General features: G+C 53.3%; 2 protein-coding genes across 2 annotated transcripts in view; one reads left to right on the top strand and one right to left on the bottom strand.

Moving 5' to 3' along the window:
* Positions 1-514: 514 nt before the first annotated feature.
* Positions 515-18579, top strand: RGMA (repulsive guidance molecule BMP co-receptor a). Its single transcript, XM_082290552.1, has 3 exons — positions 515-801; positions 12661-13172; positions 15447-18579. The coding sequence occupies exons 1-3, from the start codon at positions 720-722 to the stop codon at positions 16140-16142; spliced, it is 1290 nt and encodes a 429-aa protein (XP_082146678.1). The 5' UTR covers positions 515-719; the 3' UTR covers positions 16143-18579.
* A 2525-nt stretch (positions 18580-21104) lies between these two features.
* The window catches only part of CHD2 (chromodomain helicase DNA binding protein 2), a 55036-nt gene continuing 50336 nt past the window's right edge, over positions 21105-25804 (bottom strand). Inside the window, exons 37-39 of the mRNA XM_082290611.1 lie at positions 25377-25593; positions 24756-25005; positions 21105-24646 (exon numbers count right to left, since the gene is read on the bottom strand). Of these exons, the coding sequence (XP_082146737.1) occupies positions 24313-24646; positions 24756-25005; positions 25377-25593 (801 nt within the window). The 3' untranslated portion in view covers positions 21105-24312. The remainder of the gene's footprint in view (positions 24647-24755; positions 25006-25376; positions 25594-25804) is intronic.

The raw sequence follows: 25804 nt of genomic DNA, 5'->3' as shown, positions 1-25804 counted from the left end.
TACCCCAAATTGCTTAATTTTGGGGCAATCTTGGCAGGCCCATGGGATAAGGGCAGGGAGGGCACAGTGGGTGTTGAGACCCGATGGGGTGGGAGGAAGCCCCTCTCCCAAACTGCCACCGACTTGCGGTGAGCGACGGCGGGCAGACATCGAGAGCCCTTCGCGCTTCCCATCCTGCGTGAGACCACCGCCACCCCATTCCCACGGGGCACGGCAGAGCTTGGGGGCTCCATCCACAGCTATAACCCCCTCGCCTGGCTCGCTCCGGCTCCTTTCCCCCGCTCCCCCTCCCTGCCTCGCATGGCCGCAGCCGCTCCCGCCCCTTCCCGCAGTATGGCCGGGGAGGCGGGCGCGCTCGGAGGAGGAGGCGCAGAGAAGGATGCAGGCATTGGGAGGCAGCGGGATGATTGATGGTTGGGGCTGGGTTGTAATGGGAGGGGACGGAGAGGAGGAGGAGGAGAAGAAGGAGAAAAAGTCTGTGTAATCTTTCAGTGCAGAGCCCGGAGCTGGGGCCGCCCGTCCCTGCCGCGCTCCGCGGAGCCATGTGGGGCTTTTGATTTAATTTTTTCCCCCCAGTTCTTGCTTTTGATTGATTTATTGTTCCCTTTTTTCCTCTCCCCCCCCTTTCCTCTCTTCCCTTCTCCTTTTTTTTTTTTTTTTTTTCCTTTTTAAACTCTTCTTCCAGGGAGAGGATAGTGGTTAAAGCTCGAGCTGGATGGATGGGTATGGGGAGAGGGGCAGGATCCACAGCCCTGGGACTTTTCCAAATCCTCCCTGTCTTTCTCTGCATCTTCCCTTCAGGTAAGGAACAGCCTCTTTATTTTGCAGACTTTTTCCCTGTGTTTCTGGCAGCCCTTGGATCGCCGCCCTCGTTCCCCTGTCCCTGGGCCTCTTTCCCTCTCCCTCTCCTCGCAGCAGTTTGCCACATGTTTAAAATAAGCAAGTGGGGCTCAGTTTTGGTGCGTGCCCCCCCAGATCCCCGTTCCCCAAGCAGTCGCGGTGGGTGTTTTTCCTTGACCTCATCTCCTTTGTCTCCCCGCTCCTCATCCCACAAGGAAGGAGATGGTGGAAATCAAAGCGGCGAAGGCAGCCGGGAGGTGTTCCTGACAGCGCCAGGTTACCTTGTTCTCCCCTTCCCGGGTGCCGTGCAAGGAAGGGGGGACACTAGGGGGGTACATCCACACATGAACACCCCGATGCCAAATTTCTGCCGTGAGAGCGGTGGGGTCCTCGCTCCGAACCCCTGGGGAGCGCAGAGCCAGGGAGCGGTCGCGGAGGGGCTCGGGGGGGTCTCCGCGGTGTGATTTGGGGACGGTGGGGGGCCCGGGGGTCACACGGCCCCGGCGGGGGGAGCGCGGCCGCGGGGCGTACCTGGGCGGGCGGCGCGGCGGGCGGGGATGCGCGGGCGCTCCGGGCGGGCGCCCCTTCTCCCGCAGCGGCCCCCGGCCCGGGGCTCTGGGGGCTCGGCACCCTCGTTTGGTCGGAAACCTTGCTTCGGCTGGGCCGGGAGCTATTGTGCTGTCCGAGGGCGGGATGGCAACCAAATGGTCCCGCGAGCATCGGCACCCCCGGGCCGGCCGCTCGCACCCGCCGCGGGGCTCGGCCCCCCCCCGCCGCCCCCGGCCCCGCTGTTTGTATTGTGTCAGAAAAGGGGAGAATTTCAGAATTACAGCTGAAAACGCCATCTGTTTCCAATGAATCCCCCATAGTTTTTCACAATGTTTTTGGCAGATCTCTGCCTGCAAATTCCTTCAAGCCCTGAGTGCTTGTTTTTGTTGGGGGAGGGGAAACCCAGTCCACAGAGGCGGATTTGTTCCTTCCAAAACTCTCCAGTTTCTTTACCTCTTTTTTTTTTTTTCACTTGCAAGGGGGGGAAAAATGGAGAGAAAGCAGGAGGGAGAAAGAAAAGCTCTAAGGCTTAAATCTCCCTATCGCTCTTTTTAGTTTAGTAAAACTTTCCTTTTTTTTTTTTAATTTATTAACTTTTAAATCGCCTCTGCCGTTCTTTTGCATAACCGTAGGTGAAGTAGTCTTGCACACACATGTAGGAAATAAATAAATAACTGCTTTATGCCCTTCCTCCTATCTTTGCCCTCTTCGCCCTCTTCCAGGAAACCCTTTTCAGCACTGCCCTTAGCACTGAGGTGTCTCTCTGGACCTCACTGCCACGAAACTTCCCAGCAGGCTGGAAGCTGAACCCCCTGTTTTTTTCTGGAAACTCTGGAGCTGCTCCCATATGTGTTGCTTAACGCCCTTTTCGGAGCAGTTGAGTTGCAAAGCGTCGAGGCTGTGAGATTTACGGTGCAAGAAAGAACTTGATAGGAGATCTGGCTGGCTGCTTTGTTTGATTCTCCCTTCAGCAGTCAAATAAGGTGCAAAGAACTGGCAGAACGAGGCGATCCAGAGCCCGCGGGAGCGGGGCGCAGGCGGAGACGGGGCTCCCCGTGCCCAGGGCTGGGAGCAGGCTGGGGGCTTTTTTGAAAGCTTTTTGGGTGGGAAGGTAGGAAAAAGGGGGGATTTATTCCCTGCCATATCCTTTTGCCCCTTTTTCCCTATGCTTCCTGGGAATTTGTGGGTTCCCAGCAGGTTCTCGGCACCAAGGAGGCTTCGCACCCCTCCTGGGAGCCCCAGGTGAGCAGGGCCGCTGGAGGCTGCCCAAGCGGGTGCTCGGCGTGTCAGATCAGTGAGTGCCTCGCCGAGTCCTGCCCTATTTATTTATTTGCTTAACCCCCCTACGCTCACAGCCCGGGCTGGATTCCCGCTTGTGCTGTTCTCACACCGATGGCTTCGCCCTGCTGCCTCCTGGGCAGCCCCCACTGTCCAGTGCCCTTGGGCTGGGTCCTCTGGCCGTGGGTCAGGGTGACTGTGGGGCAGTTGTGGAAGGAGGTCTGGGCAGAGCAGGCTACTGCTGACAGCTTCCTTGGCAGAAATTTTCCTTGGAGCTTGTGCCAAATGCCAGTGTTGGATGCTCATGGGTCCTCTCCCAGCTGAGACCCTGATCTCCAGGGTGACCCATGCCTGTGGCTCCCAGTACAGGCTGTGCTGGGTTTTCTTGGAAATCCCTTTGTACTTCCAAAATCTGGCCCTGAGTGATTTTGTCCCAGGTGTGTCAGGTCAGGTTTGCTTTGGCTTTCCCGACTTGGCCGTTTTGGCTGTAAAACGTTCCTGCCTCCGTAAAAATTTGGAGTTATCTGCTCTTGGTCCATCCAGGCAGCACAGTGGATTCCAGATTAGGATCCAACCCTAAGTGGAAGTGTATCAGAGTAGTCAATAAATGGCTTTTGTCTCAGCAGCAGAGAGGTGATGGCAGCATTAAACCAAAATTGAGATGGGGGCCTGAGAGGCTGCTAAAATACCCCCCCAGTGCTGTGAACAGAGAGCCCATCCTGGGGAAGGTGGAGGCAGGGGAGGAACACGCCTGTGCGGGATGTTGTCAGGGCAGAGAAGAAGGGAGGGATTCAAACGTAAACCTGGAAATATTTTGGCTTCCCTGTTTTGTTGCAAGCTTGGAGCTGGTCTCGTACATGGAACAGTTCTCTGCCATTTCCATCAAGGCACGTTGCGGGGCTGGAAGGAGGCGCCTTGTTTTTAATGTAGATGGGGTGGATAAGTTGCTTTTTTTCCACAGAAAATCGTGAAATTCCTGGCCCTTGGTTACTGGGAGCAAGGTGGTAAAAAGAGTGACTTTGGGATTATCATGGGAACAGCTGAGGTTTCTTTCTCTGTGGCCTGGACAGCTGTGCTGAGTCGGATGTGCACATGAAAGTGCTTACAGGGCTGGGCAACCATAAAAACTTCCTGACCTGGGGGCTCTTCTCGGGCTCTGCACTGACCTGCTGTCCCTGGGGAGCCAGGCGGTGGCCCCAGTGACAATGAGTTTTGTGGTCTGTCTTCTGGCTCCCCGATGGGCACATCCCATAAAGCATCTGTAGGCTCTGGCAGGGCGGTGTGTGGCCCAAGCCAGCCCCTCCTCAGCCTGTCAGTCCTTCATCCAAACCCTACTGCTCCCAAGGGATAACCATTGGTGAGACAGCAAAAAAGGTCAAAGATGAGGGCTTTTGATCCATCTGGATGAGTTTGATTTGGTTTGATTTGCTGTTCCTGATGGAGCAGACACCAAACTTGGAGTAAGGGGGAGTGTAGGAACCCAGGACCGAAAGTGCCTCAGGGTCCCAGGTGTTTTGAAGGGGGCTGGGGTGAGCTCAGGGCTGCTGGAATGCAGGAGTGCTGGGATGATGGGGAAGGGGTTTTGGGGAGGATGGGGGTTGCTTGGAGATGCAGCTGTGGTGGGGCAGGTGAGGGGGTGCCTTGGCCTCTTTCTGGCTGTCCCAGCAAATCCCATCCTGATGCCACAGATCAGGAGTGAGCTGTGCAGGCAGGGTCCTGCCTGACCATGCACAGCATCCAGAGTGTACTTGTTAGAGGAGAGCTCCTAAATGCCTCTAAAAAGCTCTGTAGCCTGCACTTGGCAGCTACTGGGATGAAAAGAAGAGGATATTTATTCCCTTGTCCGTGAGCTCTCAAAATAACAGTGCGTTCGATTGTAGCCTCAAGATTGCTTTGCACTCAAGTGCAGCCTGGCTGAGTAAATCACTGCTCCACCAGCTGAAATTCCTGCAGCAAGGGGGAGAATTGAATTATAGCCAACTGCAAAACCAGATGCCATCCCCTTGATGAAGTCATCGGGCTCTCACTGCGGAGAACAAGCTGGCTCCGACACACACGCAGCCCTGGTAGGCACAGACTGAGCCGCTCTGTCTGACAGCCTGGCCGTGGTATGTGGGGTGGCCAGGGTCTCATGTCCCCACAGCTGCAGGGACAGCAGGTCCTTCAGAAGGGTGGCAAGTCCCACTTGGCAGTGCATGAGCATCCAGAAGTGTTTGGCCATTCAGTTCCCAGCAAGCAGAGCTGTCCCTGACGTACAGGTTTTATGGGTCAGGCAGAGAGCAAGCTTCACTTGAGGCCAAAGAATTTTCTCCTCCCTTGGTTTCCTCTCCTTCCTGGACAGCTGTTGACTTTGGTCCCCAAAGCCCTAGTAATGATCTATGGCATTTTGAGTTTTGGACAAGCTACCTTTTGCTCTTGCTGTGTGACACACTCCAGCTGGCCCTTTCTGAGATGACAAGGACATGTGGCAGGACATGACTCTGAACTTTGCCAGCCCACAGTGATGAGAAAGCATCACTGTGCTGGGATAGGAGTGGGGGAGCAGTGGGACCAGATTCCAGTTAGAAAGTTACTTTTTCCTCTCAAAATTAAAACCTGAGTCCAGGAGAGGCAGCATTTAAAAAGAAATAAACCTCTGAAGGTCTGTGGCTGTGAAGGATGAACAGATACTGTGCCTTCCACGGGGTATGAGCGATGGGGAGGGAGTCTGGTGCTGGGTGGGAGCCCAGCCTGTAGGAAAGGATCCACAAGGTCCCCTGCATCCCCAGGTGGGACTCCAACATCAGTCAGGTGTCTTGATGGGCTTGTGCGGCTGCTGCCTTCCAGCCGGGCAGCTGCCACCCCACACCCTGCGCAAGCCGACGCCTCCGATTGAGATGCCGCAATTTTTTGGCAGACATCTAATTGTATAAATTTGCCTCATCCAGATTTATGTGCTCCGGGCTTTTCTCCATCTCCTCGTTTTGTATCTCATTTACCTCTGCGTTTGAAGGGTTGAAATTTCACAAGAGCACAGCGGGGATGATTATTCCTAGAGGGAATCCACACCTGTGAGCAGAAAGCGTTTCCCTGCCAACCCTGCCGCGGCCCGGTTGAGGGGGAGGAGGGCGAGGGACCCGCTGCCACACCTGGGGGGCCCCCGGGCACTGGTGGGTGGCAGCGCTGCCTTCAAAGGCACCCTGGGAAAACAGCTTTGGCGTGGGGAGAGTGATGTCTGCTGGAAACCTGGAGCACTCGGCAGTGGGGGTGGCTGGCAGAGGTGACCTTATCCAGGCACCGCTGCTCCAGAGGGATGGGGTCATGGGTGGTGGTGGCTGAGGAGGAAGGTGAGGGTGATGCTTCATGCAGGGGATGAGAGTGCAAATTCACATGTCTTCCCACGGGACTCATCTTGGGTGAAAGCCTTCGCGTCCTTCAGTGTCCTCATCTCTAAACTGGGCCATTTGCCTGAGGAGATTTACCAGCTCTTGGGAACTGTTGATGAAAGTGCACTCCCAACGGGGGAGGTCAGGTGTGCAGCTCCAGAATGGCTTCCCAGCCCAGAAGCACACTGTGCTGGACAGGCAGCTTTGTTAGTGCCCTTCTGCAGATGCAGAGTCAGAGGAGATCACTGCCCTATTGCTTCCCTCCCTCCTCGTCCTCCATCGACCAGCTCTTGAAGGAGCAAAACCTGCATCTTCTGAACCCCCCACTGGCACTGCTTCCTCTGAGCAGGCAAAAGCTCAACAGCTGCAGTAAAGGCAGTGCTGAGGCCCAAATCCCAGGAGGAAGATTCAAGAACAAAGTCTGTGACTCCATTGCGGCGTTGTCTGTCACGCTGGTTCCCCCTCTCAGCCCATCATGCCTCCTGAAGTCCCCAAGGTTTGCTGGTAGTTCTCAGAGCAGCACAGCCCTGGCTGGCAGCTCCATGGCTGGTGCCCTCTCCGATGGTGCCTGCTCATCCTTCTCCCTGCACAGGGATGCCGCGGTGAGCCTGGAGGAGCAGTGCTGGCTGGGGGCTGGGGAGAGCTGCCTTGGCTGGCGGCGAGCATGCCGGGTCAGCCGTAAGCTGAGTCTGGAGCCAAAAGAGCTGACTAAGTGACAGGAGCGATCAAGGGCTCCTTCGGCAGCGTGCAGCAGTTTGTGCTGTAGCCGGTGAAGACACTGACTCTGCTGGTTTCCTGCCTGTACTTGCCCCGTGTCTCTGCGACGCCTGCAGAGGAGAGATGGGGGGCCGTGAACTCGGCACTGAGGACAGAAAGGAGTTGGCCGTGGCAGGTCCTCCGGATGCTTTAGCGACTGACACAGGCTGAAACAAGAAAACTCCTTCTGTGTCCCTCTTCTGACTTCAAGGAGCTGGTTTCTCCTTCCCCCAGCATCGTCTTGAGCAGGACAAGGACTGGGTTAGACGAAGCTGCACGGCTTGAGGTGTGCTCTGGGGTACACCTAGAGTCACTTTATCGTACACAAGTAGGGCCTTTGCCTGGATTTAATGCATCTGCTGCTTTTGCCGGTGGAAATGAGCACATAAACCCGGCCCCAGCATGGAAGGTGGCCCCTCCGAGCCAACCTCCCCACGCACACCCCTGCAAAATATGAGCCCCAGCTCTTTAAGAGAGTCAGGTTTATTTTTCTCCTTCAGTTCCCTCCTCCCGGTCCTCCCCCCACTTCAGTGCAACTGAAACCTGATCTAATCCCTTTGCACATGGGTAATTTATTGGTCTATTGGGCTTTTCTTGATGGCAAATTGCATTGTCTTTCTTCCTGGGTTGAGGCTTTGGAGCAGTTTGCTGCATTCCTGCAGCTCTTTTCTCAGAGCTGATCTTTCACACCCCCTCTGAGCACAGTCAAATCAGTTTTATTGGGCCTCTTTGTTATGCAAACAAGGCAATAATAAGCAGGCTATTATTCTGCAAGATTGTGCTTGATTAACAGTTCAAAGGAGGTCGCTGGAAGAGCCCGGCGCTGCCTTCCCGCACAAATCCTTTCACCAAGCTTGGGTCAGGTGGCCCTTGGGTCTTGCTCGCCCCATGGTGCCCCGTGGGGCTGCGGGAGAGCTGTCCCTGCCCATGACATCCCATCCATCAGGGCTGCACCAAGTCGCTCCTTTCTCTCCCTGGTGTGGCAAGGCGCCGGCTGATCCGTGTCATAAAATAGAATCACAGAATGATTTGGGTTGGAAGGGGCCTTTAAAGGTCACCCCGTCCAACCCCCGTTCCATTGGCAGGGACCTCTTGAATGTCTCCGGAGATGGGGCACCCACCACCTCTCTGGGCAACCCGTGCCAGCGTTTCAGCACCCTAATTGTAAAAAAATTCCTTCTTTATATCTAATCTCATGACCCTCGTGGGCATCGAGATGTGGGCCCAGCATGGCCACTGTGTGGGATGGCTCATGTAGACACCCCCTGGGACAGGGACAGCACAAGGGGCTGGATGCAAAGCACAGTATTCATTCCCTCAGTTTTTGCTTGGGACTCCTGAAACCTTGCTGGAAGCAATCCCTTATGCCGTGCTTTTAAGGAGCAATGTGATTTTTATTCTTTTGGGGTCATTTTCATGCTGGTGGTGACTGCTGTCCGCCTGTGAGCAGAGCAGCCCACATCTCCTTGAGCTGGCAGATGTTGCTGGTATTTAGCACCTTGGAGAATCGTGCCTTTCCTATTGAGGTGTCAGCATAAATATGTTTATTTAGATTACTTAAATAAATATGTGTTTAGGAGCCTAAGTCTGGGTGCTCAGATCTGAGGCCAAAGGTAATTAGGTTTTACTGTGTTCTCCAAAAAGGCCCTTTACTGCATGTGTGAGGCTTGCACATCTACACTTCAATCCATGTATTTGGAAAAACGCGGGATGATGTATTTGCATCACATGTGGGTGATGAAATACTTTCCAGCCCGTTAGGAACCAAGAGGATATTAAAAAACCTTGCTTAGCAGTGAACACTTTAAAATTAACAGGTCTGGTGAATGTGCATTCAAGAGTCTTAAAAGAATTGGCTTTTGCTTACAGAAATTAATTTCCAGTATTCTTTTTGTTACAGGAATTACAGAAGAATAGATTAAATGTTGATTTTGTGCTAGTTTTCTGAAAGAACGTGATTTGGGTAAATGGAATTCAGGTTACTTGACACCAGCTGAAGGGAGAATAGGGGGGCACTGATGAGAAAATGCTATTAAGGTCATATGCATCCATATGCTTGAACATTTAATTTGACGTCACATAATGCAGTGTACTGATGACGAGGGGCAGAGCGGTGGGACTGGGGTTGTGTGATACCCCAGAACCCTGAGTGTGTGTTTGGTGGTCCGTGGGATGCTCGTTGCATGGAGGACCAGGGCTTTCCAAACCAGGAGCTCAGGAAGAGGTCACATCTTGTGTCCCTGCTCTCTGCAATGTCCCGGCGAGGTGAAAAGGGTGACCTCGGGAGAGTTGTGAGCGTGTCCCTTATCCCCGTTGCCTGTCGGGGTGGTAGGTTGTGCAGGAAACAAGGCTGCTGGAGGGAGATCTGATGGTGGGGCTGGGCAAACACCTTCCAGCGAGAACTTAAAAGTGCAAACCGTTTAGCTTATCTGGAGGATTGACAAGGGACTTGATTGCAGTGTGTAAATATCTTTGTGGGAAACACACTCGTTACTAACGGACCTTTTACTGCTTTGGAGAAAATCGCTGGTTCTTTTTATGTCTTTACAATGAAGTCAGATAAAATCCACTTAGAACCAAGACCCGTGTTTTGTAAAGGTGATAAACTCCTGGAATAGCCCTCCGAGGAACGGGGTGGCTTTTCAGTCCTCACAGACCTCAGGAGTCCTCACGGGAAGTGTCCCTGAAGAAACGGGGGGGGGGGGGCTGTCCTAATCCAGGTGGTTTTCTGATTTTTTCTGGCTTTAGCTTTCCAAAACTGTTGGTTTCAAGATAACAAAGGGGATTTTTTTCCCTGGTTTGAGTGACATCAAGGCCTTAAAAGAAGATCCTGGGGAGGTTGGGAGGTGGCTTGGAGGGGTTGAAGTCGCCTGTCTATGAGATGAGGGCTGCTTTGCCATGGACAAGAAATCACCCAGACCTGGGGATGTCTCACAGATCCCAGGAGAGCCTTGCTGGGTTCCTGCTTGAGAGGGATTTGTTTCCATGCTAAGTCATCTGTGGTTGAAAAACAGAACCATTGTGAGTCGATGGAAAATAGATTATGCGAAATTGAATAAACATCGTTTCTTGGCCAGGGTACAAATGAGCCTGCACCACTGTGCCAAAGCTGCTGCCAGAGGGGAGGAGGCAAGGCTGCTTGGGAGGGGTGAGGGTCGTGTTTGCTCTCCTCCACAGCCTTTGTCAGCTGTGCTCCCTCCCCAGCAGCATGCGGGGTTCGCCGTGAGGGTGGCTGGGGCAATGTCCATGGGAAAGGCCAGGCCGGGGAGGGCCCCGCTCACACACCACCCAGCGCCGGGGCACCTGGATGTGGAGATCTGGCCTTATATGGGGCCCTGAGCGAAACAGCGAGAAGGGGACGGGTGCCAGAAGTGGAGCGATAACATCTTAGAGCGGAACGCTCCCCCTTCAGGCGCTGGGAGGAAGGAGATAGGCTTGCTTCACTGCCCTCCGTTTGGTTGGGATTTTTTAATTCAGCGCCTTATAAAGTCATGTGTGACCCCGGGCAGGGCAGCAGTGAGGGATGCTCAGCACCAGGATGTGTCCAGCACTGGGTGTTTGGGGGGCTGTTTAGCAGAGCCCACTCTGTCCCTAGGCAGCCGCAGCTCACGCCTGCATCTCCTCATCCAAGAGAGTGAAGCAAGTCCTTAAAGAGCAAGAGTCTGTGGTTTTATTCCTTCTAAAAAAATCCTCTCTATTCAGCATCTGAAGGGCTGGAGCAGCCAAAGTGCTGCAGCCAGGACTCTGCAAGCTGCTCGCTGGATGGGATGCTTTGTGTAGTGCATCCTGATGCCTTACTGAGCTGTGGGGTGTTTGGCTCCTGCATGTCCAGGGATGTGTCCTCCAGCTTCTCCTGGGGCTGTGGGGGCAGGTCGGGCTGCAGTGACAGCACCTTCTGCCACATGCAACCCCAAGGCATCCTCAAGCTGTACATTAGCATAACTACTAGGAGAGCAATGACTTTAATTGCCTGATGCCACAAGGGTTTGGGATAACCAGCAGTGGTGGCACTGGTCACAGTCCTGTGTGCTGTTTTGACTCCTGCCTTCCGTTATAACAGTCCTGGTGGAAAACCACATTCCTGGGATGAACAAGAGAGAGATATGAAATAATAAATATATTTAAATTTGACCCATACATGCAGAAGACTTAGCAGAAACATGAGCCCATGCCCCAGGTCAGAACCTTGCTGTTGAGTCACCTCTGGTCAATGATGAGTTAAAGGCTTTCCACAGAGCTTCTTGCAGGTTTAAGTGGGATGCTGCCAAGACCATACAGCTCCTGGGTTCTCGGTGCTGTTGCTAGCATCTGAGTTTATTAAACATGAATTTTAAAACTGTGAGGAGCCTGTCACCATTTCCTATTTGCACTTCACTCTTCTTGGAAACAGAGAGGAGACAGGCTTGTTTCTCACAGCTGAACGGCTCAGTGTTACATAGTCTAAGTCTCCCTTTCTGATTTTCCAGCACCAACTCTGTTTAGGTTTCCAGCACTGTGATGTTTAAAACTCAGGCATACTCTTTTCCCTGAAACAATACTGGATTTTGTAACTTTCTTTCTAAACAAATCTGAGATGCTTTTGGCACAGTTGCCCTGCCAGGCTCCTTCTAAACAAGCCCCGAGACAGGAATATATGGGTCCGCCTGCAAAAGGCACCATGAAAGCATCTGGAAATGGTGGGGCTTGTCTTCTCCTCCTGCTGCCTTTTGTGCATGAACCATCCTGTTTCCAAGTGCTCCGAGGGTGTTGATTAAGAGAAGAGGAAGGAAAATGCCATGAATTTTAAGTAGTGTGAGCCTGGGTTCACCCAGCAAGACTCCAAGTTGGCAGGGGCAGAGCAGTGTCTGCGACATTCAGCGATGGCCATGTGCTTTTTGCACAGCTGCTTTCAAGTCTGTTCCAGGGAAGCCACACTGCCCCAGGGAGCAGACGTTGTGTGTGGGGGGAAAAAACAGGATCTGAATTTTCTTTGCCTTCCTCTGCCTTGCCAGGAAGCACCAGGGCTGCCGCTGAGCCCAGCAGAGGCCCTGCAGCCTCTGGCTTCGCCTCCACCTGGGCAACACAGGGCGGGTGGGAAGGGGAGGCGGGGGCTCGCTGGCATCCCCACACCTGCTGTGCCGGTTTTTCTCCTCCACCTCTTGTTCTCTCTCAGCGGGCTGTGGTGGGGAACGGGCTCCCAGGGCTGGGCAGAGCTGCACAGACGTCAAGAAAGAGGGTTTTTGGCTCCCACTTCTTTCCGGAGGCATAGGGACAGGGACAAGTGCTGCACCCGTCACTGCAGCAGCGCTTGGGATGGTGGATGGCCTCTGGCTGTGCTGCAGAGTGGGTCATGGCACTGGTCCTGCTCTAACCTGGGCACAGTGGTTGTGCTGGTGCTGGATTTCCCCAAGCCCATAAAGGAGGGAAAGGAAGAGAGCAAGCAGAGTTTTGTGCTGGTGGAGCTCAGTCTGGACGCAGCGCCCAGTAACTCACGCAGCACAGAGCTTAAAATGTCAAACTCTAAAAAGGCATTAAAAACCCCATTGCATCTCCCCCCACATTAATGATCCTCCCTTATCACTGCTTATGAATATGTCCCATTCTTCACACCATGGTTTCCCCCCATGATCATTCATCTAAAGGCTGGATGCTCTTTCCCTTTTGGGCTTAAATTGGGGCAGATCCTGTTGATTTCTTTGGCTTTGATGCATGAGAGTTGGGTCATGTGAGAGGGTCACGTCTGGCGAGCAGGGCCCCGTCACGCGGCCAGGCCAGGCCAGGGTCACGAGTTTGGACTGCAGGAGGAGGACGCGGCCTCTGGGTGGGGGTAGAGTTGGGCATCCCCCACGTGGGCGAGCCAGTGCTGACCCCCTTGTGTTCTCCCCTCCCGCAGTGACATCTCCATGCAAGATCCTCAAGTGCAACTCTGAGTTCTGGGCGGCCACGTCGGGCTCGCACCACCTGGGCGCGGAGGAGGCGCCGGAGTTCTGCACGGCGCTGCGGGCCTACGCGCACTGCACCCGCCGCACGGCGCGCACCTGCAGGGGCGACCTGGCCTACCACTCGGCCGTGCATGGCATAGACGATCTCATGGTGCAGCACAACTGCTCCAAGGATGGCCCCACGTCCCAGCCCCGCCTCCGGACATTGCCCCCCGGGGACAGCCAGGAGCGCTCCGACAGCCCCGAGATCTGCCACTATGAGAAGAGCTTTCACAAACACTCGGCCGCCCCCAACTACACCCACTGCGGGCTCTTTGGGGACCCCCACCTCAGGACTTTCACGGACACTTTCCAGACCTGCAAGGTGCAGGGGGCTTGGCCGCTCATAGACAATAACTACCTGAATGTGCAGGTCACCAACACGGCGGTGCTGCCTGGCTCCTCGGCCACCGCCACCAGCAAGGTGAGCCTTGGGCACGTTTCCCTGGACAGAGGTGGGCAAGGGCAGGGAGGCTTCAGAGCAGCCTTTCTTCCCTCCATGTCTTCCCCCATTTGCACGTGTCCTTGGGGAGGGTAAGACAGAGCATGAGCTCCCCTGAATGTGAATGTTTGGCCCTAAACATCAGATATCCATCCTTGTTTTGTCCCCAGCCTTCATTGAAATGGCCTGTGGTTTCTCGTTGGGCACATCCAGCCCCATCACAGTGAGCAGGCTGTGGTGCTGCGTCTCAGGGGGCCTTCATGGCCAAGCCAGGGACTGCAAATTGAGAGGGCTCCCACCCTGGGGCTCCAGATTGCTGTGAACAGCCAGATCAGGAATGATGCTGTTACCTTTTGGGGGAACCCGAAGGCACAAGCAAACCCAGGACTGCCCTCCAGGGAGGCTCCAGCTTGCAGGAAAAAGCCTGGAGGGAGCTGAGCTCTTCACACCACCTTCCCCTCTACCCAGGCTTGTAATTGTCTCTGTGGTTTGCAGCCAAGTCAAGACATTTTGTGGGGAACAGTCTGTTCTGGAGGTGCTTTGACAGACTAAATAAACATCCCAAAGGTACAAGGCAAACAGAAAGCTCAAGTGAAAATGTGCTGCTGTGACGCAGCAGGACTTGTGTGTCACAGCCTCAGCTTCAGCAGGGACCTGGAGCTGAGGAACTGGTGTGCTGCCCCTGGTGCACCAGCTCTAAAGCTAATAGGGCACTTCTTGTGCCGAAGAAAAAGGGAGGCTCAGCAGGAGGCATACTCTTGCTTTTGGAAAATGTCCTGTCCCACAATATCTGGGAATTCTGCTTCTCCCTGTATGTGGGGAGAGAAGAGAAGCACGTGTAGGATAGGGGCTGCTTCTCTGCTCTGGGTGTCACCCCTTTATCCTGAGCTGGAACTGGCAGTCAGGTTCTGACCTGGCCCTCATAAACCCCCTAAAAGATACTTAATGATGCTCTGAAGTCCTTACCCACTAAAAGACATCAAAACCTGCTGAAGCCTGTGAGGAAGTCTGGCTTGAGGGAGGTGGTCCTTAAGGATCCCAGGACCTGCTGGGTTTGCGGGATCACCATCTTAATTGAGCCTTTTCTCTCCTTATCTGCCTCGTGGGCTTGTGGTGAGCAGGGATTAGTCATGAGGTCTGCAGCATGAGCTGTGGGAAGCACTGCTGTGGGCACTGTCCTGCTGGAAAGGATGGGAGCACTTGATCCTTGGGGCTCTTTGTGTTCTCTGCTCTCTTCTCCAGCCCTGTCCCACTCTGGCCAGGTCTCAGTCTCCCCCTTCATGGGGGCCATATGGTGGGAGGTCCCCTTTGCCACTTCTCCCTCATGGGCAGAAAGGTGCAAGAGCAACTCTGCAAGAGCTGAAAGAGGAAATGTAGTTTGTACTGTTTGTACATGCAAATTCTACTCATTTTCCTCCCCAAGTCTTCCCTCCAAAAGCCAGGTCAGCAAGGGAAGAGCAAGCACTGTGAGGTCGTTCCTCTGGCAAGGGGCATGTGTTTGAGCCCAGCCAGGGGTGAGGAGGTATGTTGGGCTCTGTGTCATAGAATCACAGAATCATTAAGGTTGGAAAAGACCTCTTAAGATCATCGCGTCCAGCCATTAATCCAGCACTGCCAAGGCCACCACGAAGTCACCCCTAGAAGGGCCACCCCACTGGAACAGGCTGAACACATGTGTGCCTGTGGGGCTGAGATGGAGCAGGACATGTTTGAGGGCCCATGGGAGAAATCCCTGTTGGTCTGCAGTTGGTTGGGAAAACAAATTGGTCCAGCCCTTGAGATGTAAATGTCATGGGAGTCAGAGGAGAAGCTCCACCACCTCCAGGGGAGTCAGGGCTCGTCCCTGCTGCCATCTGCCAGCCCTGGAGGCAAGGCAGTGCAGCGTGCACGGGCATGCTGCCACAGGCCTGTGAGTACGGATACTCCACCCAGCTCCAGCTGCAAGGAAGCTCCTGTCTTGGGCCTGGAGATAACAGGCAGATCCAGGCGGTGCTTTCAGTCAAGCCTCTGGGTCTTGGATCTGTACAAGCCTATGGGTCTTGTCCTCACCTTTTTGCTGGAGCAGGATGACTGTGTCTGGGTGGCTAAAAGTCAGGGCCTCTTCTTAGGATGAAGGACCTGCCCATGAGCTGAAGGTCATGCTGCTGTCCAGACTGAGCATCCAGCCCTTCCACCTCCCACCCCACTGCTGGTAGTGGCTGTGTGCTCTCAGGTGGTCATCACTGGCTGTAACCATGCTCCTTTCCTCCCCCACAGCTCACCATCATCTTCAAGAGCTTCCAGGAGTGTGTGGATCAGAAAGTGTACCAGGCAGAGATGGACGAGCTCCCCGCTGCCTTTGTCGACGGCTCCAAGAACGGAGGGGACAAGCACGGAGCCAACAGCCTGAAGATCACGGAGAAGGTGTCGGGCCAGCACATCGAGATCCAGGCCAAGTACATCGGCACCACCATCGTGGTGAGGCAGGTGGGGCGGTACCTCACCTTCGCCGTGCGCATGCCGGAGGAGGTGGTCAACGCCGTGGAGGACCAGGACAGTCAGGGCCTCTACCTGTGCCTCCGTGGTTGTCCACTCAACCAACAGATTGACTTCCAGACCATCCGCTCGGCTCAGGCCACGGAGGGTCGTGCCCGTAGGAAGGGGCCCAGCCTGCCAGCCCCGCCCGAGGCCTTCACCTACGAAACAGCCACGGCCAAGTGCAGGGAAAAGCTGCCCGTGGAGGACCTCTACTTCCAGTCCTGTGTCTTCGACCTCCTCACCACGGGAGATGTCAACTTCATGCTGGCTGCTTACTATGCCTTTGAGGACGTGAAGATGCTTCACTCCAACAAAGACAAGCTGCACCTCTATGAAAGGACACGGGACCTGACCCCGGGTAACACGGCTCCCACGGGAACACATCCCACCCTCTGGGTAGCACTGCTGTGTTTGTGTTGGTTGTGCTTGTTATAGAGGTTTGCTCCTTCACACCTTGGAGAGAAGGGAAAGGGGAGCAGGAGGCAACCAGGGATGAGAGATGCAGGTGCTGGAAAACAAGAGGTTGGACATCAGAGCCACATGGGTTGTCCTCAGACCTCAGTCTCTCACTTGGTGCAAGTCCTCCACCTTCCCAGCTCTTGCCTGGGAGGAACGTGTTGCCAGTGGGACCGGTCAGGAGTTTTTGCTGGACTGTACCTTGTCTGGACTTTCCTCACCTCCCTCTCCTCCTGCTCCCAGCCAAGTGAGCACTGGGGAACCCTTGTAGCTACTCTCCTTGTAGCGCTCCCCCAGTCCCAACAACACGTGGTGACTGTGACACTGGCGTGTGTGAACATGGCTTTGTCTTCAGAGAGCAGAGCCCATGAGGAGGGCACGGAGCAGTGAGAATGACCAAGCCTGGCCAGCACAGCGGGGCGGGATGTCCTGCTCACTGGGGCTGGGCTCTGCTTTTTGGCATGTCCTGCTCTGCCCACAGCCCTGTTGTTGCAGAAGGTAATGCAAGGGGCCAAAATGGTGGGCAGTGATCCCCCACTTGCTTGGCTTCTGGTGCCAGGCACCTTCTGGGTGGAAGGAGGACACGTTCCTCAAGCCTTGGCCTGCATTTTTTGTGGTTCAAAGGCGTCCCCTATTTTAGCCAGTTCACCTGGCTGATTCACTCAGTAGTTTTAGTCCTGTCTCCCTTGTCTCTGCCTGGACCCACCATGGACTCTTGATGGCAACGGGAGAAACCTGGCCAGTATTCAAGCGGTTTCTGCAACTTCTGCCCAGCATTGGATGAGTTCCTCACAACATTCGCTCTCTGGTCCCCTAGAACTGGCAGCAGGGTGGCTGCACAGTGGGACACCCGAGCTGCACCTCCCTCCAGCCCCTCCCTGCCCGTGGCTTGGCCTGGCCCAGCCCTGGGATGGAGCAGGAGCATGGTGCTCTTTTTTTTTGCTGCTAGGTCTCTGCTCTGCTCCCCATCCTGGGGCCGCGACTTGCAACCCCATTGCAGACCAGTTGCACCTTAAGCCCTTTTGGGCTTGAATCAGAAATGGGGCAATGTCAGAAATTCAGCCAGGAGATGGGATGCAGCAGAGGACCCCCCCCCAGCTGCCTCCAGATGTCTGTTCCCTGCCTCGAAACCATCAATAATCTTCTTCCCCCAGCACGTAGTGCTGCCCATCTCCTCCACTCCGTGTTTCTCTGTGGTTCTCCCCATCGGTCACTGAACAAACAAGACCACCTTTGGTCTGCGCCTTCAAGACCTCCTGGTGGGTTTCCCCCATCTTTCCTCAGGGGGAAGTTCCCAGAAACAAGCCCCAGAATGTGTCACACTTGGGGGCACCTCCTGGTCTCAGGGGAGGTCTCTGGGCCTGATGAGACAAGCTAGCACCAAAAGAGGTGGGAACAGGCTTGGTTTGGCAGTCTGAACTGGTGCCAAGAGGCAGCCTGGTGTAAATACTGAACATGACTATTCATTGTGTCCTTACAGCTCTAGAGCTCCATTTGTAAAGCAGCAGAGAAATGCAAACTTGTGTCAATGGATGTAATTTATATTGTCTCTTTAATATATAGAGCCCTGGCATTGATCTCGTGTGACTGTACAGATGAAAAGATGTAATTGGTTTTTAAATGTTTAAGGAAAGAAAAGAAACAAAAAGATGTGTTTACTACTTTGCTCCTTGCTTTGTTTGCTGATGCCCCAGATACTCTGTTTAGGGAGATTTTGAAATAAGGATATCACAGTTTGGAGGTGCTGAGGGGAGCAGCCACTGGACCACAGCACTGGACAGTTTTCATTTCCCAATGCACTAATGCTCAGCCAGGCTGATTTGGACTTTTTGTTTCCTTTGTTCTAGAGAAAAAAAAATTTTATCTTCCCTAGAAATTCAAAACACACCTTTTAAAAGCCAAAATCTGTCTCTGGGCAAAGAGGCGATTTACCCCACAGCTGTGCACAGCCTCCCTCTGAGAACGTGGTGCTGCTTGAAAGCTGCCTGAGCTGGCCCAGCCACAGCATGCCAACAGGTCGCTAATTCCCTTAAGACCTCCCTTTCCTATAAAACAATCACCCCACAGCACGACATGCTGTGGTTTAGGGGTGGTTTCCATCCAAGGAAAGTCTGGTTACGGCATGGCTCGTTCCCTCTGTCCAGGTGGGTGCTCCAGTGGTGGCCGATGGCGTGAGGTGGTTGGGGTATCCCTGTTTTAGAAGCAAACAGTGAAGCACTTTATTTTGGTTGTGTTTGACCCAGTTCTGGTTAAAGGTGAAGTGTGGCCAAGAAGGACCCAATACTTGGAAACAAACAAAACAAAAAAAACCATAGGCAAAGGGGGGGTGTTCTGAAAAGGCCCCCCCACCTCCTCCCTGTGCTGAGACCCACGGGAGTGTCACCGCCTGTAAATACTGTAAATTATTTATTGAGAGAAACACAAGTAAAGTTTGAGGTTTTTTTGACAATAAATGAGTGGGTCTCGGTTTGTTCCCTGTGTGTTGCCTGGTGCTGTTCCCCACTCAGGAAGCAAGTGCTGCCCCATTTCTGCTGTCACTCCAAAGCAGCTTTCTTCCACCTGAAGGACCTTCTGAGAGCTCATTTCTGTCCTGATTTGTCCTGAGAATTTCACTCCGGAGTTCGATTATCTACAGCCAAGTGAGAAAATTAAAAAGGGGATGGGAGGAAAATATACATAATAAATCATTAGAGCCTTGACTCGCTGGGAAAAAAGATGTGCAGCAGTGGAGTGCAAGTGGGTACCATCACCCTTCCCCTGCTCACCCCAGCACATTGGGGTGTGCATCCCAGTAATGGTAATTCCTCCTTTCCATGATCTCCCTTTTGTTGGGCAGCTCTCCTGTCTGTCACAGTTGTGTTTGTTGCTGCCCTCTAACGAGTAAAAACAAAATTGCTTTTTTTTTCTGTTTTATTTTCCATTTTTGAAATCTGAAGGGACTCCTTGTCACAGCAGCTGGGGGACAAGGAGATGCTGAGGGCGGGTGGGACACCAGCACCAACTCAAAACACATATTTTTTGGGGCAAATCCATGCAATGATGCCCAGCACCAGAGATGTGGCACCTGACCTTCCCCTCTTTCCAGAGCCCGGAGAACGGGAAGTGTTTGGAAAGAGCCAAATCCGTTCCGTCTGCCACTCCTTGCACCAGAGCTCAGGTTTAGCCGTCTGCAATAGCTAAACCTGAAAATTCATGTAAAAAGTGCCCAGAGTGCAGGGGCCAGGGGTCTCCCTCACTGACTGTTCTGCCAGGAGGTCACCAATGGTCCCCTGCTCGCCCTGCATGTCCCAGTGGGACAAAGTGCTGATGGGAGGGCATGGTGACACCCGAGCCACGAGGATGCCCTGTCTCCATGAACCACACAAGGCATTAAAGCATGCCCAGGAGGTGAGTGGGGAAGGCACAGGCAGTGCAGGGGCAGGGGTGGTGGCAGTGGTGGTCCTGTGGCGCCTGGGAGAGGTTCAAATTGCTCTCCAGACCATGCTCAGGGCTGGCGAGGGGGGCAGCCCCTGGGGGATCCAGGGTCCCATCCCATCACTCTGTGATGTACAACAGCTCAAGTGCCACCACTTGGGTCTGGGGTGGGTTTCCAGCCCCACTGTGGCTGTGCCTGCCCATCCCTGGCCTTTGGCCACTGCCTTGGGCTCTGAGCTTCACATCTGAGTTCTTGCGGTGAGCCAGGACCGGGCGGCCTCCGGCTGTCCGGGAGCATCCACAGCTGCAGAATGTTGTTCTTCACCAAAAACCAGCTTTTTGCTAGGAACCGGCTGCCCTCTAGAGGGTCTGCTCCGGTGTAAAGCACAGCCCTGTCCTCTCACTGGCGTGGTGGGTGCGAGGCAGGGCTGGGGGTCCTGCTCCCTGTGCCAGAAAACGGCTTTGCATGCACCATGTCCTTACTAATGATTCCTGTGGGAATGACCACACCTGCCAGACACGGACAGGTGGGAAGGGGTCATCTCCTCATCAGCTTTGCGAAGGCCTTAGGATTTAACTGTTCTCAGTGGTGCTGTGGACATGGGGGGGCAGGGGGATGCTGAGCTGAGCTGTGCTGGGGAGTCACCTGGCACTGATCAGGGTGCCCACATCCTTACCTGCCTGCTTAAATTAAAAAAAAAATTGAAAAGCCACAGGTAGATTCACCCCAGTGTGCGCAGGCATGTACACCCAGCCCAGCTCCCTGCAGCCCCTGTGCCTCCCTGCAGCCGAGCCCCTCTCCCTGCCGAGCCCCATGGCTCTCAGCCAGTCACTCTTTCCATTAGGAAATCCATTTTTCAGGAGCATGTAACTCATCTGTGAAATTTCACTCTTGGCTGAAACTTGGCTCAGCAGCAGAGAGACTGGGAAGGGCTGGACCCAGTGGCTACAGGTGTGAAAAGTGCTTTTTACAATGAGCTTTTGTAACTTGGGAGAAATGGCTCCAATCCATGCTCTGTGTCTTGCCATGTGGGCCTCAGTTTGAGCAGTGGAGGGTAAAGACCAAACCAAAGCAGCCACTGGATGCTATCACATCCCACCTGGGGAGAGGCACATCCTGCCCAGGAGGGGCTGGGGACAGAGGAGAACTCACCAATGCAGCAGGAGCAACACTTCTCCCCAGAATAGGTAAAAAAGGTATTTACACATCCTCAGAGAGATCCATAAAACATGGAGGTGGAATAAACGCATAAACATCAGTATCATCCCTGTGAAATCCTGGTGAAACTGGGTGAGAGAATGTACAGCTCCTTCTGATCAGGTGGAAATTCCCATCTGAAGAGGCTTCCAAGTGTCTATCACCACAGACTGTGAAACTGCATGAAAACAGCCAAGCAGAACATGCTTATTCCTGCACAGTGAAAATATCCATGGTGGCTTGCCTGTGCCTGGCAGGAAAGGACCCTGTCATCCCAAAACAGCCCCCAGACCTGCCACAGGACCCCCCAGAGACACCACACTGGGGCCTTTCTGAAAATCTCAGTAACACTTTTTAATATACAAGAATCAAAAGTACAGCAGTTTTACAATGTAGGAAAATTTCATACATACTATATAAACAACATATTTACATCAGAAATCACTAGGACAGTGGCATTTCTTTCACAAATATAAATTAATATTAATTACTGTTTTTAGTCAACAGGTTTAAAAGTCCGTATTTTTACAGTAAGAGTCCTTCTCTCCCCGGAGGGGAGGCAGAGGTGGGGAGAAAAGGGGTGAAAGCAGAATATTTTTGTGTGGATCACAAACCATTCACGCAAGGACTTCAGCGCTCGGTTCCGTGTCCATTTTGGTTGGGACCACATTGCCTGTCCCAACAGCAGGTTTTGGTCTGCAGGACTTCCACTGTGTGAACTCATAACTTTACACCATTTCCAAAGAGGTCAGGCTAAAAAACTCTTTTTTTTTTTTTTTTTTTAAATAGCATCCCAGCAAGTCACTGCTTTTTCCTGCGAAGAGGCTGGAGGGAATCCCACAGCCTGTTCAGAAGGAAGAGCTGTACTAGATGCTGACACAAACACCACAGGGAAGTTTATGGCTGTGGATGTGTCCCCTCTGATCCCACTGACGTCCCCATGATTGTGTCTGGTTATGGTCCCTATGCTGAGGGGACATAAAATGCATGATTATGTGTGTGTGCTCAGAGAAGACCTTCTCCCAAATCTCGTTCTCCAGCTTCACTAAAGCCAAACCCAACAAAGACCCACCCACCACGAGTGGACAACATGATGTGACTTCAACACCAGGCTAAAGTGACAGTGGGGACAGCTCTCCAGTGCGTATGGGTAAAGCTTTTGCTGTTGCACAAGAAGGAAACCCCAACCAACCTCGTGCCTGGAACCTGGGATAAGCAGAAACTCCCACATCTTGACACAGAAAATGCCTCTTGCTGGGATCCAAAGTTTTCCTGCACCAACTCTAATACAGGTTGGGCAGTATTGCCTTTGCTACACAAGCATGGCACAAACTTCCCACTGTGACAGCACCACGTGGTGACAAAAAGAGCAATTCTCTTTGCCCCTCCGAGGTTTCTTCCATTTTCACATTAAAAGCTAATACCTCTGAAAAGAAAGGACCTCTTTGTTGAATACCACAGCCTGCAATCACAGCTGAGTGGGAAACGCCACGGAAACGTGCTCTCTCCACACCTCCCACCCCTCCAAAAGGGACTGTGGAAGACTTGCCTTCACCTCACCCTGCACAGGTAAACACAAGTGTAACACTTTTATCAGGGCAGCACGTGCCCCTAAGGAAACAAAACTGCCCTGATTTTGGTGGAAATCTTGCAATATAAAAACAGAAGGGGAACAAAACATTTCCCGTGTGTCCCGTTAGAGCAGCGGGATCGGGAGGAGATGGCAGCAGATTTCCAGGGATATACTGCATGGAGGAGTATTAGTGTCAGTTTGCATGCGCCTTCCAAGGCACTGGCTGGAGTCAGGAAGCCAGCCCTGAACACCCATCTGCCCTCAGTCTTTTGGGGAAAGGACATCACAGCTTATTAGGGTCAAATACTGGCATCTTAACAGGAGGCCCAGCTTCTCTGCCCCACCAAAGAGGAGCCTGGAACAGCCTGGTCTTTAATCTGAGCTCCGGGAGGTGACACAGCCCCAGACACCATGCTTGGGGCAGCCTGGCTCTTGGGAGAGCTTTGTGGTCTCCAGGGAACTCCAACCAGAACAATAAACACCCAAGGTGCTTCTGGCCAGCAGTGTGTGCACTGCCAACCCCTCTCACCACACCAGTGTCCAGGCCGGAGCCTGGTTTGCACCAAATGCTGTGGTTTGAACACTTGGAGTGTTTGCCCTGAAGCCCACTGAACTGGGCTGCACATTCCTCTTTTCCCTCTGCCATGCTGGGCTCCAAGACATTGGCTCCAAGGATTTTTGCGGATCAGTCCTGAATTCTTCATTCTCTCCCTGCTAACTGAGGTGCTAAGTCCTCGGGCTCATTTCCAACTCAGACAGACAGAAGGTCAGTTAAGTGCAGGTACTTTTAGCAATTCAGAGTCACCGCTGACTGCTGGAAAGGAGGCAGGAAGGTGACCATTCCCTGAACAGTGATCGCTCCACTGCATTTCCATTTCACTTTGTTCTACTATCCTTTATCCTTCAGTTACATTAAAAGTTTGTGATCACTGCTTCATGAAGCACAGAGAGAAATTATTTGCCCAAAGACCAGAGACTTTAGTGGCAGGAAGATTAGGAGTTCCATGATCCCCAGAGCCATCTTTTGATCTTGCACCACCCAGCCAGCATCTGTTAGTTCCTGGACCACCCAAGCTGCCCATGCCAGAAGAGAAGAGTTTTGTTATGAATTCCTGAGCCCTGTCCACTGGGAAATACTGTTCTCACTCCAATTTCTTTCCTACTGGTTAGAAGTGAACTAAGCCTTTGCTAAGGAAGTCAGCCTTTTTTTCCCATATCCCAGCTCCTGCTTATCCCCGGAGTCAAGATTTGCCAGTTCCAGCTCTGGAGATGGGAGGAAGTTCCCCCCCACCTCTTCTGTTGCAGGGGACACAACAGCAATCAAAGCAGAGCCAGTTTCTTGAAATGGATAAAGACATGGAAATGATAACATGGCCAGGAAAGTGATGGATTGTCACCAGCATGGCTCCAGCTCCTTTGGAGTCATCCTGCAGGGACATAAGTCCCTCTGTCAACCAAGCTTGGCTGCTGAGGGACTTTCCTGTCCCTCCTTGAATATATCCTCCCATTGCCCCATGCTGGTGACGCACAAATCCCAGCCCAAGCAGTTTATCCCCAACCCCAAAGCAGCATCTGTCACGTAACATCAAGTCAGAGCAGGCACACAGCCTTGTGCACCATCCTAAGCAGCATCGATCTGCCTTCTCCTTCTGAGGAAACAGTGGCTGGGGAAAATTCCCTTGGGTCCATTGGACTGAGGAAAACAAAAACAAAACAAAGAACGAGGCAGCAAGGCTGGTTCCATGATAGAACAGTTCAATGGTAAAAAAAGGGAAAGGAAATGGGAATCTAAACCAGAATCAAGAACTAGGGAAAATCTTCCTCCACCCACTCCCCCAAAATCCTCCTTGACCCAGCCAGATGATAGCAGCATGTTCGGAGTTTCTCGTTGCTGGCTTGGAGAAAGCAGCCACCGTCGCATCAATCCAAGTATTTCAGACGCGCACTTCCCCCTCTCAGTCACTTTATGCTTTCCGAATGTTCCAGTTATAATCTGGATTGTTTTTCTGTTCCAATGACCTATCCAGGGGTGACCTGTGATCAAGAGGTGACTTGGAATCGTGGGGGGATTTCTGAGAGGGGGGTGAGCGAGGGTCCGACACTGCAGGGTGAGATGGAGGGAGGGGCTGTTTGTAATCTCCCAGTTTGTCTGTGTGGAAGGACCGGTAGTGGTCCGAAGGTCCTTGGCCATGGTACCCCATGGGCGGCCTGTGGTCAGACATCCGCCGGAAATCCTGCTGGTGGTAGTTCTGAGGCCTGAAGTCGTCCGACCGCCGCCGTTTGGAATCGTGGTGGTGCCTGCAGAGAGAAAACAAACGGATGGCCATCAGCTCCCCGAGCCCGGCTCTGCAGCCAGTGCATCCTCACAAACACCCCCAGCCCGTCTGAGGCGAGGGGAATCAGTCACCTGTCGTAGTAGTCTCGGTGGCCTCTGTGGTCTCGGTCGCTGTTGTACTGCTCGTACGGCCTCTTGCGGGAGAGGTTGTTTGGTCTGTAGTTGCCGGAGCTCCGGTGGGGATCCCCCCGCGACCGCCGGTCCCCGTAGTGGTGGTCCTTGTACCAGTGCTGCTCGTACTGGTGGTGCCGCTCCCCGCCCCACATCTGGTTGCTGTTGCCACCGTAGTTGAACTTTCGATCCCTCTGCCAGTCTCCTCGGTCTGCCATGAGCAAAGAGCACCTCTGAGTCTCTTTGATACTTTGGTTTAAGCCCATTTACCTCCCTGAATTCTCCAAGAAATTATAACTACTGATGCTCCTTTAACTTTCTCCTCCCTAAACTATGTGGGCTCTATTTTATTCTTTGAATTTCTTTATCATTATTTGTCATCCTTGCAAATCTTATTCTGTCCCATTATTACATTCTTTTCCTCACTACATCAGCATGTTTCCTAGGCCAGCAGTAAGTACAGTGGTTATGTATGTTCTATCCCATCACCTTTAACCCTGACCAGTCACAAGTTCCAGAAGGATTTGTGTTCAGGAGCACTAGGTCAGAAGGGAAGGTTTCTCCTGGCTTGCCAGCACTCACCTGTGTTGCTGAAATGCCTCTTGTTTGGATGGCCATAGTTGTCCCGTGGGTGCCCATGCATCTGCTGCTGGGTGTGGGAAGGGGGCATGTGGATCTTCTGGGAATGAGGATTGTGAGGCACGTGAGACTGGGACATCACGGAATCGCGGCTGGAGCCTGAAGGCTCTGGGCGGAACGGCTTCTTCATGCTGGACATGTCCTCCTTCTTCTTTTGCTCCTGCAAGGTGGAACACAGGGATACAGCTCAGCTGCTCTCCCACCCAAAGGTCTGGACTATGTGAGCAATGGTCTTGTCTGCCAGGCTCTGGATTTTCCTGCCTCTTTGAGGACTCGGTGAGCCAACTGTGTGCCCAAGAACAGCACAAACGCGGTGGAGGACAGGCACAGTTTGGCAGCTGTGCTTCTATACCTGATCTCTACAGGGCAGC

The sequence above is a fragment of the Coloeus monedula genome (assembly GCF_965178545.1).
Source record: "Coloeus monedula genome assembly, chromosome: 14".
NCBI lineage: Eukaryota > Metazoa > Chordata > Aves > Passeriformes > Corvidae > Coloeus > Coloeus monedula.
The sequence above is the reverse complement of the archived record's forward strand: the minus strand, read 5'-3'. Positions and strand labels throughout refer to the sequence as shown.

Excerpts from the sequence above, each read along its gene's own strand:
- RGMA (XM_082290552.1), top strand. The coding sequence starts at position 720 with ATGGGTATGGGGAGAGGGGCAGGATCCACAGCCCTGGGACTTTTCCAA. Across the intron at positions 802-12,660 it reads TCTCTGCATCTTCCCTTCAG|TGACATCTCCATGCAAGATC; the intron begins GTAAGGAACAGC and ends CCCCTCCCGCAG. Across the intron at positions 13,173-15,446 it reads CGGCCACCGCCACCAGCAAG|CTCACCATCATCTTCAAGAG; the intron begins GTGAGCCTTGGG and ends CCTCCCCCACAG.